At 42.8% G+C, this 14,055-nt stretch overlaps 1 protein-coding gene across 5 annotated transcripts in view; it reads left to right on the top strand.

The window, feature by feature from the left end:
- The window catches only part of LOC139406733 (ecotropic viral integration site 5 protein homolog), a 90,990-nt gene that overhangs the window by 43,317 nt on the left and 33,618 nt on the right, over positions 1-14,055 (top strand). For 3 of the 5 annotated variants that reach the window (XM_071149709.1, XM_071149710.1, XM_071149711.1), the window contains 10 exons: positions 5,985-6,206; positions 8,255-8,329; positions 8,831-8,956; positions 9,867-10,010; positions 10,357-10,446; positions 10,762-10,859; positions 11,058-11,118; positions 11,349-11,402; positions 12,944-12,976; positions 13,452-13,598. In XM_071149709.1, coding sequence (XP_071005810.1) covers positions 5,985-6,206; positions 8,255-8,329; positions 8,831-8,956; positions 9,867-10,010; positions 10,357-10,446; positions 10,762-10,859; positions 11,058-11,118; positions 11,349-11,402; positions 12,944-12,976; positions 13,452-13,598 — 1,050 coding nt within the window. The remainder of the gene's footprint in view (positions 1-5,984; positions 6,207-8,254; positions 8,330-8,830; positions 8,957-9,866; positions 10,011-10,356; positions 10,447-10,761; positions 10,860-11,057; positions 11,119-11,348; positions 11,403-12,943; positions 12,977-13,451; positions 13,599-14,055) is intronic. The other 2 variants (XM_071149712.1, XM_071149713.1) reach the window with 1 other exon arrangement.

The following is a 14,055-nucleotide window of genomic DNA, read 5'->3' as shown; positions in this document are numbered from 1 at the left end:
TGGAAGTATGCTTAGGGTCGTTGTCCATTTGGAAGACCCATTTGTGACCAAGCTTTAACTTCCTGACTGATGTCTTGAGATGTTGCTTCAACGTATCCAAATTATTTTCTTTCTTCATGATGCAATCTATTTTGTGAAGTGCACCAGTCCCTCCTGCAGCAAAGCACCCCCACAACATGATGCTGCCACCCCCGTGCTTCACGGTTGGGATGGTGGTCTTCGACTTGCAAGCCTCCCCCTTTTTCCTCCAAACATAATGATGGTCATTATGGCCAAACAGTTATATTATTGTTTCATCAGACCAGAGGAAATTTCTCCAAGTAGGATCGTTGTCCCCATGTGCAGTTGCAAGCTGTAGTCTGGCTTTTTTATGGCGGTTTTGGAGCAGTGGCTTCTTCCTTGCTGAGCGGCCTTTCAGGTTATGTCGATATAGGACTCGTTTTACTGTGGATATAGATACTTTTGTACCTGTTTCCTCCAGCATCTTCACAAGGTCCTTTGCTGTTGTTCTGTGATTGATGTGCACTTTTCGCACCAAAGTACGTTCATCTCTAGGAGACAGAACGCGTCTCCTTCCTGAGCGGTATGACGGCTGCGTGGTCCCATGGTGTTTATGCTTGCGTACTATTGTTTGTACAGATGAACGTGGTACTTTCAGGTGTTTGGAAATTGCTCCCAAGGATGAACCAAACTTGTAAAGGTCTACAATTTTGCTGATTTCCTTTTATTTTCCCATGATGTCAAGCAAAGAGGCACTGAGGTTGACAGTAGGCCTTGAAATGCATCCGCAGGTACACCTGCATTTGACTGAAATTATGTCAATTAGCCTATCAGAAGCTTCTAAAGCCATGACATCGTTTTCTGGAATTTTCCAAACTGTTTAAAGGCACAGTCAACTTAGCGTATGTAAACTTCTGACCCACTGGAATTGTGATACAATCTGTCTGTAAGCAATTGCTTGAGAAATGACTTGTGTCATGCACTTGCCAAAGGTCCTAACCGACTTGCCAAACAATTGTTTGTTAACAAGAAATGTGTAGAGTGGTTGAAAAAAGAGCTTTAATGACTCCAACCTAAGTGTATGTAAACTTACGACTTCAACTGGACAATCTGCCTACTATTGATAGTTTACATAAGAAAGCTACAAAAATACCTAGCATTAGTCTTGGCTAGCCTACTGTATCTCTTTTGGAGCGTTTTTCTTAAAGGGGCTTCTCAAAATTACATACTTTAAAAACAAAAATGAATGCAACTAAAGCAATACAATTTTAAAGAATAGAGAAATGGCTTGCATTGCTAAATTATATTACACAGCTTTTTAATACGTATCATAATAACCAAATGTAGCCTATTAACAGCTGAATATAGAGAGAAAGCATGCCAACCTACAGGTCTCGCATGACCCCAATGCATTTAAGAATGACACCATGTTCGGCCCAGTAGATTTTTGCCCAACTGGCCTGACTGGGACAGTGAAGGGGAAAAAAGTGAATTTGATCAGTGTCATTTCCTGATAGTTGCTGGTTGAAAATACAATCTTGCATGAGAATGTACCAGAGGCCACTAAAATAAAGCTTGTTCGGCAAAAGAAACCTTAACATTCCGCCCCCAGCCTGGGGGAGCCTGGCTGGCTACTTGTGCTGCAGTGATGGTTGTCCTTCTGGAAGGTTCTCCCATCTCCACAGAGGAACTCTGGAGCTCTGGCAGAGTGACCATTGGGTTTTTGGCCACCTCCCTGACCAAGGCCCTTCTCCCCCGATTGCTAAGTTTGGCCTAGCGGCAAGCTCTAGGAAGAGTCTTGGTGGTTCCAAACTTCTTCCATTTAAGAATGATGGAGGCCACTGTGTTCTTGGGGACCTTCAATGCTGCAGACATTTTTGTACCCTTCCCCAGATCTGTGCCTCGACACAATCCTGTCCCAAAGCTCTAAGGACGATTCCTTCGACCTCATGGCTTGGTTTTTGCTTTGACATACACTGTCCACTGTGGGACCTTATAGACAGGTGTGTGCCTTTCCAAATCATGTCCAATCATTTGAATTGACCACAGGTGGACTCCAAGTTGTAGAAACATCTCAAGGATGAACAATGGAAGCAGGATGCACCTGAGCTCAAATACGAATCTCATAGCGAAGGGTCTGAATACTTATGTAAATAAGGTATTTCTGTTTTTAAATTTTAATACAAAACAAAACATTTCAAAACCTGTTTTCGCTTGTTATTATGGGCTATTGTGTGTAGATTGAGGAAAAATATTTATTCAATTTTAGATTAAGGCTGTAACATAGAAAAATCTGAAAAGAGGGAAGGGGTATGAATACTTTCTGAATGCACTGTATCTGCCATATGGGGCTAGTGTAGAAGTGGTAGAGAATCCTCATCAGTCATAACTGGGCCGTACCAACATGACTTTGGTATTTCACAATTTCCAGAGAAGAGGCCTAAGCTAAGACGTCGTCTAACTCATTTTAATCATCACATTGGGGCGGCAGGTGAGCGTTGGACTAGTAACCAAAAGGTTGCAAGATCGAATCCCAAGCTGACAAGGTAAAATTCTGTCGTTCTGCCCCTGAACTAGGCAGTTAACCCACTGTTCCTAGGCTGTCATTGAAAATAAGAATTTGTTCTTAACTGACTTGCCTAGTTAAATAAAGGTTTAAAAAAAGTGATTCAACAAAGAGATTGATCAATTGACATTGCTATCTCCTCTGTTGACCAAGTTGAGTGTGAGCATACTACTTTTCTGTTGTGTCAACAAAACTGATATTCTTAATTTGTGACCTCTTTTCTGTCCTATCTTGCAAAATTTGAAATTGTGTTTTACATTGGATAAAAGTACAAAATGGCATTGTTTACTGCAGTTGAGGAACAATGTAAAAGTAATTCTGGTTTGAAAGTTGATAAACTTGTAACCCCACTTTTGAGAGAATTTCTAGTGAATGTGTTGATACACCTACTGCAGAACTCATCTTTGTCTACACCCATTCAGCATTGTTCACACCCTCTTAATCCTTAGCCCCACCCATCTCTTTAAGGATTCACATGCGAGGCCATGCGCTAAACGGAGCAATTAAGGTAGTGTAGTTCACATGTTCACGAAATACAATAGATGGCCGTAATCACACCCAGACACACCTGATTAACTTGATGGGTCATGTAATCATCTGGTGAAGTGGAGTCTTGTTTAGTTGTTTTGTTTAGACATGTAGCTAGCTAGCTAAACAATTAACCATAATCCCAACCCATACAGTACTAGAAATACAAACAGATTGTCATAGCTAGCCACCGTGCATGAAATGCTGTAGTATGAATCTACAGATGGCTAAAGCTAACCAACCAGGTATAATAGTAACTAGCTAGCTAGCATTAGGCTATAACCAGCAATGGAAATTGATTTTTGAGAGAGAAATAATATTACCACAGATAGCTAGCTAGCTAAACAGTACGCTTTATCCTGCTGCAATGAAAATACTTTCTGCTAAATTCAGGGCAGCAGTGTTAAGACCAGTAGCAACACTTTTGCAGTTCTCCATTGCTACTATATTTTTCAAAAAGCTTCGGTAGCAAGGATTATCTACACATACAGAGCAGCTCATGTTATAGACTGAAGCGTGGCTTCATTCCGAACTGACCTACGTGGCAGATCAATCTGAACTCATGTCTCTGCATGTCCAGCCCATCCATTATCTCAGCCAATCATGGCTAGCGGGAAGGTTCATGTCTTTCTGTGGCTAAGCCAACTAGGCTCGTAATTTAACAATTATATTCGTATTTTCAGATGGCATACAAGTTTGTTATTAAGACACATGAAAGTTAACATGTTCCAGAAAGCATTTCTGCAAATTAAAAAACATTTTTTCAATCAAATGCCTCTCCTGGGAAGCACTTGCGACGTGTACCTAGCTTCCTGAAATAGGTCTCATTTAACCTAGTAGCGATGAATTCAATCTTATTACCTCTGATCCTGTTTTCCAAGAGTGCTCCAGACAATGACACAAATGGTACACTATGCCCTACGTAGTGCACTACTTTTGACCAGACCTCTATGGGCTGTGGTCAAGAAGAGTGCGCTCGGTGGGGAGTAGGGTGCCATTTGGGACACACTGCTGAGTGAACATCAACCGGAGTCAGAGGAGCTTGCACCGTAATGTAGTGACAGGTTGAGCAATGGGTAGAGGTAGTTTTCCAGACGTATTAATAGCTGTATGCATTATTCATGAGTTTCCTCTTGCATCTGTGTGTGAGAGTAATCCAGTGGAGGGTTGGTGGGTGTGTGTCAGGGTTCCGTTAGGAAAATGTGGCGCCTTTTAATTTACCGGACATTTGAGAAATTTACTGGCCCCATATGCAACCTGATTAGGGCATCCACCCACGGTGCTCAGAATGACAGAAATCACATTTAGAATATGGTAATTCATATCAACACAACATTCAAGTCGAGGATGCAACGATGTGCAGTCTTTCTTACCGAATTCTGAAGTGCACTTTGAAGCTGTTAGAATAACTGTCCACATTTCATTTTCCTCGGTCAATCTACTATCCCCCATAGTAGAAAAGTTTACATTTATTGGTCAGCTTGTTGAGAAATTGTCTATTCCAAACAGACTACGGGACAGTTGTGGGAGGATTGATCCCAAATTCACAAGGGGAGATCTAATATGCAACAACTAGCATGGGTTACTAATATGACTAAGATTGTGCCTTTGGCTACTAGACAATGAAAGAGTTTATATAAAATAATTGTCTCCACAGATACGGTCTAGATTTTGGCTAGGCTGCTTTGAAGCAAGATAAGACATGCCTCATAATATGTAGTAAAACGTTCAGGTTTCGAACCATTAAGTATATGTTTTCAAAATGCATACTGCCTCCAGCTCATTGCAAAGTGGTGTGTGATGCACTGATGAAGCCTGCATTCCGTTGCCTTTGCATTTGCTGTTTGATATGCTGTAGCAACAGCTCTCGCGGTGTTTGACAGATTTTCCACTCAAAGCATCTGTATGCTGTATGCATTTGATAAATAAAGGTAAAAAATAAAAAGATAATTATGATACATAACGAATATACTGTAGACTACACACGCACCAATTTAATTACACAAATAGACCGATAAGCATGACCAGTCAAATGTATTTACATCAATGAATAGGCTAAAAAGCATTATTTCGCAATGGGACTTTTTCTTCTTCTTCCAGACAATTGGCCGACAACCCAGGCAATTACCAGCTAATGGAAACCCTGGACGTGTGTGTGTGTAATGCAGTGGTGGGATAGGGAGATGGAACGCAGAGGTGGAATGAATGAGCTGAGAACCACAAAGTAGGCTACATCTTTTCCTTCTAGGAACGTACAATAGGCTTACTGTAAGAGTCTATTGTTTCCATTACAAGGCTGGGACTGTCCAGGATGACCTCAGAGAAAGGGAGAGATCCCATGACCACACACACACACACACTAAGAAGCAACTCATGCCAGTGTTCCCTGTCTGCAGAGGAAAGGTCCTAATCGAGTCACATCAGCAGTAATTTGCAAGAACAACATTTCACTCTGCACAAGGCCTTGCTGACTAGATTATATTTAGTGGTGGAAAATTGTATTAAGATGACTGAGACTGACTGGGTTACATGCTGTGCTGTGGAGAAAAACACATCGGAGCATAGCACCACACAGAGAGACAAATTATTTAGTTTGTTCTGAGCACCGTCATAAGAAGTCTCATTCTATGTGGATACCAGTACATTACTTTGTATATAAAAACATGAAGAAAACAAGGCCTACATGTTTTCCTTCAAAAGGCTGTTCTCATGTTACATCAATGATTAGAGAAAGTCCGCAAAAACATTTATATATTTTGAAAGCGATCTATTGACAAGGTCGGATAAACTGCAAACCACACTTTGGTTTAGTTACTGCCACCAATTGGTAATATTAGCATTTTTGGACCAAAACCAACACTGATTTATATGTTTCATCTCCCCCCAACAGGATCTGGTCAGAAAAGGGATCCCCCACCACTTCCGGGCGATAGTATGGCAGTTGCTATGCAATGCCCAGAACATGCCTATCAAAGACCAGTACTCTGAGCTGCTGAAGATGACGTCACCTTGCGAGAAGCTGATTCGCCGGGACATCGCCCGGACCTACCCTGAGCACGAGTTCTTTAAGGAGGACAGCTTGGGACAGGAAGTACTCTTCAATGTCATGAAGGTGAATGATTTATAGGTTTAAAAAAAAAGGGATTTCTAGAATCAAGGAGTAAGCTACGAGGGAATCCTCTAACCTGGAACTCTTCAACTGGGATAAAAAAAATAATTTGGAGAAAGTTACTGGAATTTTGCAACCCTTGTTTTGTTTCAAACCAATACGCGCAACTGATTGCTTTACAGTGTGGTCTGGAATTGGTTTAGCGGTTAGCCTCTGCGCCTTCAGCACTTAGACACTGAGTATACCAAACATTACGAACACCTTTCTAATATTGAGTTGCACCCCCCCACCTACCTTTTTGCCCTCAGACCTGCCTCAATTCATCGGGGGCATGGACTCTACAAGTTGTTGGAAGCGTTCCACAGGGATGCTAGCCCATGTTGACTCCAATGCTTCAAATCAAATCAAATCAAATCAAATTTTATTTGTCACATACACATGGTTAGCAGATGTTAATGCGAGTGTAGCGAAATGCTTGTGCTTCTAGTTCCGACAATGCAGTAATAACAAGTAATCTAACTAACAATTCCAAAACTACTGTCTTGTACACAGTGTAAGGGGATAAAGAATATGTACATAAGGATATATGAATGAGTGATGGTACAGAGCAGCATAGGCAAGATACAGTAGATGGTATCGGGTACAGTATGTACAAATGAGATGAGTATGTAAACAAAGTGGCATAGTATAGTATAAAGTGGCTAGTGATACATGTATTACATAAGGATACCGTCGATGATATAGAGTACAGTATATACGTATGCATATGAGATGAATAATGTAGGGTAAGTAACATTTATATAAGGTAGCATTGTTTAAAGTGGCTAGTGATATATTTACATCATTTCCCATCAATTCCCATTATTAAAGTGGCTGGAGTTGAGTCAGTGTCAGTGTGTTGGCAGCAGCCACTCAGTGTTAGTGGTGGCTGTTTAACAGTCTGATGGCCTTGAGATAGAAGCTGTTTTTCAGTCTCTCGGTCCCAGCTTTGATGCACCTGTACTGACCTCGCCTTCTGGATGATAGCGGGGTGAACAGGCAGTGGCTCGGGTGGTTGATGTCCTTGATGATCTTTATGGCCTTCCTGTGACATCGGGTGGTGTAGGTGTCCTGGAGGGCAGGTAGTTTGCCCCCGGTGATGCGTTGTGCAGACCTCACTACCCTCTGGAGAGCCTTACGGTTGAGGGCGGTGCAGTTGCCATACCAGGCGGTGATACAGCTTCCCACAGTTGTCAAGTTGGCTGGATTTCCTTTAGGTGGTGCACCATTGTTGATACACACGGGAAACTGTTGAGCGTAAAAAAGCTGCAGCGTTGCAGTTCTTGACACAAACACGCCTCCCCCAATTGTCTCAAGCCTTAAAAATCCTTATTTAACCTGTCTCCTCCCCTTCATCTAAACTGATTTTAAGTGGATTTAAAACACATTACATCAATAATGGATCACAGCGTTCACCTGGTCATGGAAAGAGCATGTGTTCTTAATGTTTTGTATACTCAGTGGAATGAATCCTGGACCATCTTTCGACAAATCTTTCCTGTCCGTCTCCAATTATCTGTCCTATCAGCCTGATCCCATATCCATTTGTGCTCTTGGCAGGATAGCACCAACAGACTGGCAATCAGCCGACTGTCCTATCAATAGAAGACAAAGAAGAATGCGTTAGAGTACTGCTTTTATTCTTCTCATGCGCCAGAGCCAGAATTGTTCTAGAAAAGCTGTTTCTCAACCCAATGGAGTAGTAATTCATTAGGTTTTAATGGGAGCCAGTAGCCCTGCTTCGTGCTGAATTGCTTGAACACAGGGCAGAAAGTGTTGAGTCCACAGTTACACCTTGACCCTGAAAAACCTTAGCTGGGACAGTTTCACATAGACCCAGACTTGCATGCCAAGTGGCACTATATTCCTCTATAAAGTGCACTACTTTTGGTCAAAAGGAATGCTCCATGTAGGGAATAGTGTGCCATTTGGGATGCACACGCAGAGTGCTTAGCTCTCCTCATGACCATGGCTGAAGACTGATCCGAGGTCACTTCCTGTTGTTGTTGCAGGCCTACTCTCTGGTGGATCGGGAGGTCGGTTACTGTCAGGGAAGTGCTTTCATCGTTGGACTGCTGCTCATGCAGGTAATAATGGGACTAGAACACACACACACGATGTGCTATGGTCACATGTAACCTTCCACTACACACATCGACAGACTCATTATATTGACCAGAGTACATTTTCTTGAGAACTGTGTACTAAGAGTTGTGTGTTTTTCATGACCACTGGTAAATTGTGTGGTGGTGATTAACTTGTATTATAATATGTCTGATTTTGTATTGTGTGACGTTTGTATTTTATGTATATGAGGAAGATTTTTTTTTATTAAAGGTTTAATTACGTTGTGAGGTCTCTTAAAGGCTGGTTTCCCAGACACAGATTAAGCCTAGTTCTGGACTGAAAAACATTGTCAATGAAGAATCTCCATTGAAGGTATATTTTAGTCCAGGACTTGGCTTAATCTCTCTTTCTGTCTCTCTGTGTTTGTGTGGTTTAGATGGTGTATGAGGAGGTATTTTGTTGAAGGTTAAAGGAAACTGTTTGTTGATCTTTGTGTTTGTTTGGTGGTGTCCCCTCATCAGATGCCTGAGGAGGAGGCGTTCTGTGTGTTTGTGAAGCTGATGCAGGACTACAGACTGAGAGAACTGTTCAAACCCAGTATGGCTGAGCTGGGACTCTGCATGTACCAATTTGAGTTTATGATCCAGGTAAGACCCGATATGGGTTCGATACATGAAAGAATTGCAAATCTTTTACAGAGCAATATTGACTTACAACAGCACGCTCCAAGACTCCTGCTGAATAGACCGGGCGCGGGCTTGCTTCCGCGTGCGCATGTTGATTTTGTCCATCCACCACAGACGCGATCAGGACACACAGGTTGAAATATCAAAACTAAATCATAACCAACTATATTCATTTGGGGACAGGTCGAAAAGCATTAAACATTCATGGCAATTTAGCTAGCTAGCGTGCTGTTGCTAGCTAATTTGTCCTGGGATATAAACATTGGGTTGTTATTTTACCTGAAATGCACAAGGTCCTCTACTCCGACAATTATTAAACAGATAAAAGGGTAAACCAAGTTAGTTTCTAGTAATCTCTCCTCCTTCAGTCTTCTTCTTTGGGCTTTATTATGGCGGTTGGCAACCAACTTTAAGGTGTATCACCACCACCAACTGGACTGGAGTGTGGACCTCAGTTCATCTTTCAATCACCCACGTGCGTATATGCTCCTAAAAACCAATAAGGAGATGGGAGAGGCAGGACTTGCAGCGTGTCAAGCGTCACAAATAGAACCTAGTTTTATTTTAGCACCTGACTACGGAGACACTCATTGAGACGCGAGCAGTTCGGATGCAATGATTGAATAACATGTATGTGTACATTTTATTTTGCAACACTCGCACATGTAGCGCGGTAAGCATGTCAGAACGTTAATTTATTATAACAATATGAATACAAATGATATAGTAATCATTTAGCAGACGGTCTTATCCAGAGCGACTTACAATTAGTCAATGTGTCATGATAATGTGACATCTTTATTCAAGATCATGTTTTATTCTATTGATATCTCCCTCTATCTCCGACCCACCATTTCACCCCCTCCTTTAGGAACTTCTCCCAGACCTCCATATCCACTTCCAGGCCCAAAGTTTCCACACTTCAATGTACGCCTCCTCCTGGTTCCTCACCATTTTCCTCACCTCCTTCCCTCTCCCTGTTGCTACCAGGATCTTTGACATCTTCATGTTAGAGGTGAGTCCAGTTAAAGGTGCAATCCACGTCGCCCAACTGTATGCCAAAATTGGCGGCAGGGCTGCCATTTTGCTGATAAACTAAACCCAGATTGCCGCTTTTAAAGAACGTCTGATTTACTCATGTTTGACAGTCTACTTCTAGTCAAGTGAGTCCAGAATATTTTTTATTACAGCCAACACAAGGGTCTGTGAGGAAATGCAAGCAATTAGCGCCCACCGGTGGCCTTGGCATAAAGGACGCATTGGAATATCTTATGGACTAAACTTCAATTTCACCTTGGTAACGCAGTGTTCTGTGCGGTACTAGATAATGGAATGTTATGATAATGGAATGTTTGTCTCAGGGTCTGGAGATAGTGTTCCGTGTGGGACTAGCCATCCTACAATTGAACCAGGCAGAACTCATACAGCTGGACATGGAGGGAATGTTACAGGTATGACTGAGCAGCCATAACCATTATAATTACAACCCTGTCGGAGTTAATGCACACAATTATGCATTCAATTCAAACTTTTTTCATCCCAGAGGGGCAATTATTGCCGGCAGGCACAATATATAGTCTGGTCCCAGATCTGTTTGTTCTTTTTGTGACAATGGCCGTAGGCATTGGCAAGATGGCACAAACTGATCTGGGACCAGGCTATAGGATACAGATTGAAAGACAATAAACATAGACTTGAAGTTTCTTTGTGTGAGCATGTCTGTCTCGTACTCACCCAATCGTTACGTCTCGCCTGCTCTGCTGTAGCACTTTCAGAAGGTCATCCCCCACCAGCTGGAAAGTGGACCAGACAAGGTCATCCTCGCTGCTTATAACGTCAAGTACAACGCCAAGAAGATGAAGAAGTAAGTACTACGCTTCTGCTCGCTCCTTGGACTCTAGGCCTGGTTACTGTAAAAGCACGTCTGTGGCTGCAGATGTAATCGATGTGTTCCTTGAGCTGTCATGGCAACGGTAGTTACAGTGTGATGGAGATGGGTGCTTGTCTCAAGTACACGTGTTGCAAGTGCGCTGTATTGATGCCGTATGACCCCTGTTTTCAGGTTAGAAAAGGAATACACTACAATCAAAACTAAGGAGATGGAGGAGCAGGTGGAGATTAAGGTGAGTGGTGAAGCAGTAGGCTATGTGTTTAGTTTGAAACATGTTTTAAACTTACCAGGGTATCAGTCAAGGCAGTGGTATTTTTCACTCTTATAGACATCAGTACGGGTCAATTTGATCACTATTAGCAGTTGATCACTATAACCTCGCTCCATACGCTGAGTTCACTGTACTTAAAACCCCAGGTATGTATGATCTTTTTATTTGTGTTCTGTGTCCTTGTGTTGCAGAGGTTGCGCACAGAGAACAGACTGCTGAAACAGAGGCTAGACACACTGGAGAAAGTGAGTGACACGAAGGAGGTGGAGGAAGGTGGTAAACCGGTTGAACCATGGCTCTCCTTGCCATCCTATGTCACGACACCAGTCATAATAATAATAATAAGCCATATTATACCAGTGAACCTTTTTGTCAGGGCCATTTACACAACAAGACCATAACCCCTTACCATACATTAACCCATCAAGTGCTTGTTCATGCATCATGTGTCTGTCGTTGTTCACTAAAGACTTGTGGGTCTTGTCGCTACTAACTGGCCTGTGCTGCTGTTGGGCTGTCTGTCCAATTTACAAGACAACACTAGAATTCTCACTCACTGACAGTGTATATCTTATTGGGTGAAAGGATCCTAGTTGGCTTTGAAATGCAAGTCTTACATTGAGATGCATGTCTCAGTCTTGAGATCCACGCTCAGGACCAGGTAAGATTAAGACCACTTTATTGGTCGATTGCACACAAGGTCCAACCAAAATTTGACTTCCGCTTTTAACTCAACCCCGCCGAATGACACATGCGTAAACGTGCAGGTTTTTGGAGAGGTGCGGGGGGGCTGCCACACTGGACACCTGGGGAGCTGTTGTGGAGTGTTAAGTTCCTTGCTCGAGGGCACAATGGCAGGCAATGGCATCTAGGATTTGATACCAGCAACCCTCTGGTTGCCAGCTCACTTCACATCAGACCCTCTGACTATAGCTGGCTGTGGCGCTCTAAAAGGCTACATTCAGTGATGGCTGTTGACTCCTGGGATGATGCACTGCATGCACGGCTGCCATTGTTGTGCATGTTGTTGGGATCTTCCGGTATGTTTGTCTGAGCACAAAGATACAGGCACTGCCAGGCCTGGTCAGAGTACCAGGACACCGTGCATGAGGCCTGGGCAGAGGACTGCCTGAGTATCTGTCCCAAACGACCAGGCTCTGTCTAGAGGCATAACCACTCACTCACTCATATCACAGTATCGCTTCAAATCCAGTCGAAGGCTGCAACTTCTCATACCCAAAATATTAACTGGAATTGCTCAAAAGCTTCTAAAGCGTAACCATGCGGCACTTAAGAACCTAAAAAGGCATGGCTACATCCTAAAAAGAAATGCTGCTTATGGCGAACTTCTTAATCTCATTTTTTTCTTGGCCCTGTTTTAGCCCTCGTCTTCTGCTTTGCCTGTGTGAAACTCATCACCATGTTGTCTGTCACCCTCACCACCTAATTCTCACTGTCACCACTTTACCCCCACAACCTTTTCACTACACCTCAAGACCATGTTCCTTTTCTACCTCCCATACTTGTAAAATAACCTGGACACTATGGGGCAATTGCTAACTTCTCCCGTTGACATCAATGCATGGCTAAGTGAACATTTGACTTATGTGGAAGTTAGGATTCACGTTGTAATTGGTTGCCAAAACGACGGAGGAAGGAAAATGAACATTGAGTTTCCCTTTATAAAAACCAAATCAAGTGTTTGTCTGTTTTTCTTCTGTTGTAACTGTGTTCTTTGGTCTTTCGTTCTGTGCTTCTCTCTCTTGTGGATATTTCTGTTTTGTAGGAAAGTGCTTCCTTGGCAGATAGATTGATCCAGGTATAAACTTCATTTTCTCCTCCACTATCCCCCCCCTCATCCCTCAAACATTGCACTTTCCCATCTCAAATGTCTGTACCTCGATGTAGCTTTGCATGCTAATGATTTGACCTTTAAATGATAGCACAATAAATGTCCAAATTATTTTTTTTAAATACATTTATGTAAAATTAGGACATGGAAATCAGATCGCTTTGGTGAAATCTAGGATTCAAGAAGTGCATGTCATCACCCACACAGCATGCCTAAGTTTCTTGAACCCTGCCAAAAGAAAATGCTTAGAGCTATCAATCCGAGTCCACCAAAGAGACTCAATCTTAAACTTTTACAGAGAGAAAAAACAGCATGCGTTTTAAAATTAAAAACCACCAATCCTGCTTTATTTATATCATCTTTGATATGCCCACCCCTTCCGTTCATCCCACCCTCGTGGTGCTCCCTGCTCACACCAACGTCGGTTGGTTATGTCCTAAAGGGACAAGTGACACGCGCCCAGGAGGCAGAGGAGACCTACCTGGTCGTGCGGGAGCTGGCCACGGTCAGGCAGCAGAGCGAAGAGGCCACAGCTCAACTGGAGCTGGCACAGAGCACCATCAGGGAGCTCCAGCAGAGACCACTATTGGTAAGGAGTAACACAGTGCTCATGTTCCCGTATGACTCAGTTGATTTAGTCTGGCGATGACAATTCCAGGGATCACATTGACATACTACGAATGTATGCACTTACTGTACTGTAAGGCGCTTTGGATTAAAGCTCCTGCTAAGTGGCACATATTACAGTGCCACCTCTGGGAGGGATAATCATCAGCCCAGGCCTGGTCAACCCACCATCCATCAGGCTCGGATCAGTGATCTGGTCTCCATGTCTGACTCAGGCACACAGGATATTGAGATTGTTGAAATGTCTCCTGATCTGGTGCAACTATTTTGGCTTGTTGGTGTTCACTATTTTAATGGGAGGATTTAGTATAACGCCCTAGGTCAGATAGTCATGAGATTGAATAAGATGCAGCTTTTGTTTTAACACTGGATGCATGGGCACTGACTGTTTCTTCTGTCCACATTCATGTCTTGAGAAC

This window comes from Oncorhynchus clarkii, chromosome 4 (genome assembly GCF_045791955.1).
Source record: "Oncorhynchus clarkii lewisi isolate Uvic-CL-2024 chromosome 4, UVic_Ocla_1.0, whole genome shotgun sequence".
In the NCBI taxonomy this organism is placed as follows: domain Eukaryota; kingdom Metazoa; phylum Chordata; class Actinopteri; order Salmoniformes; family Salmonidae; genus Oncorhynchus; species Oncorhynchus clarkii.
Note: the sequence above shows the minus strand (reverse complement) of the source record. Positions and strands in the feature narration are given on the sequence as shown.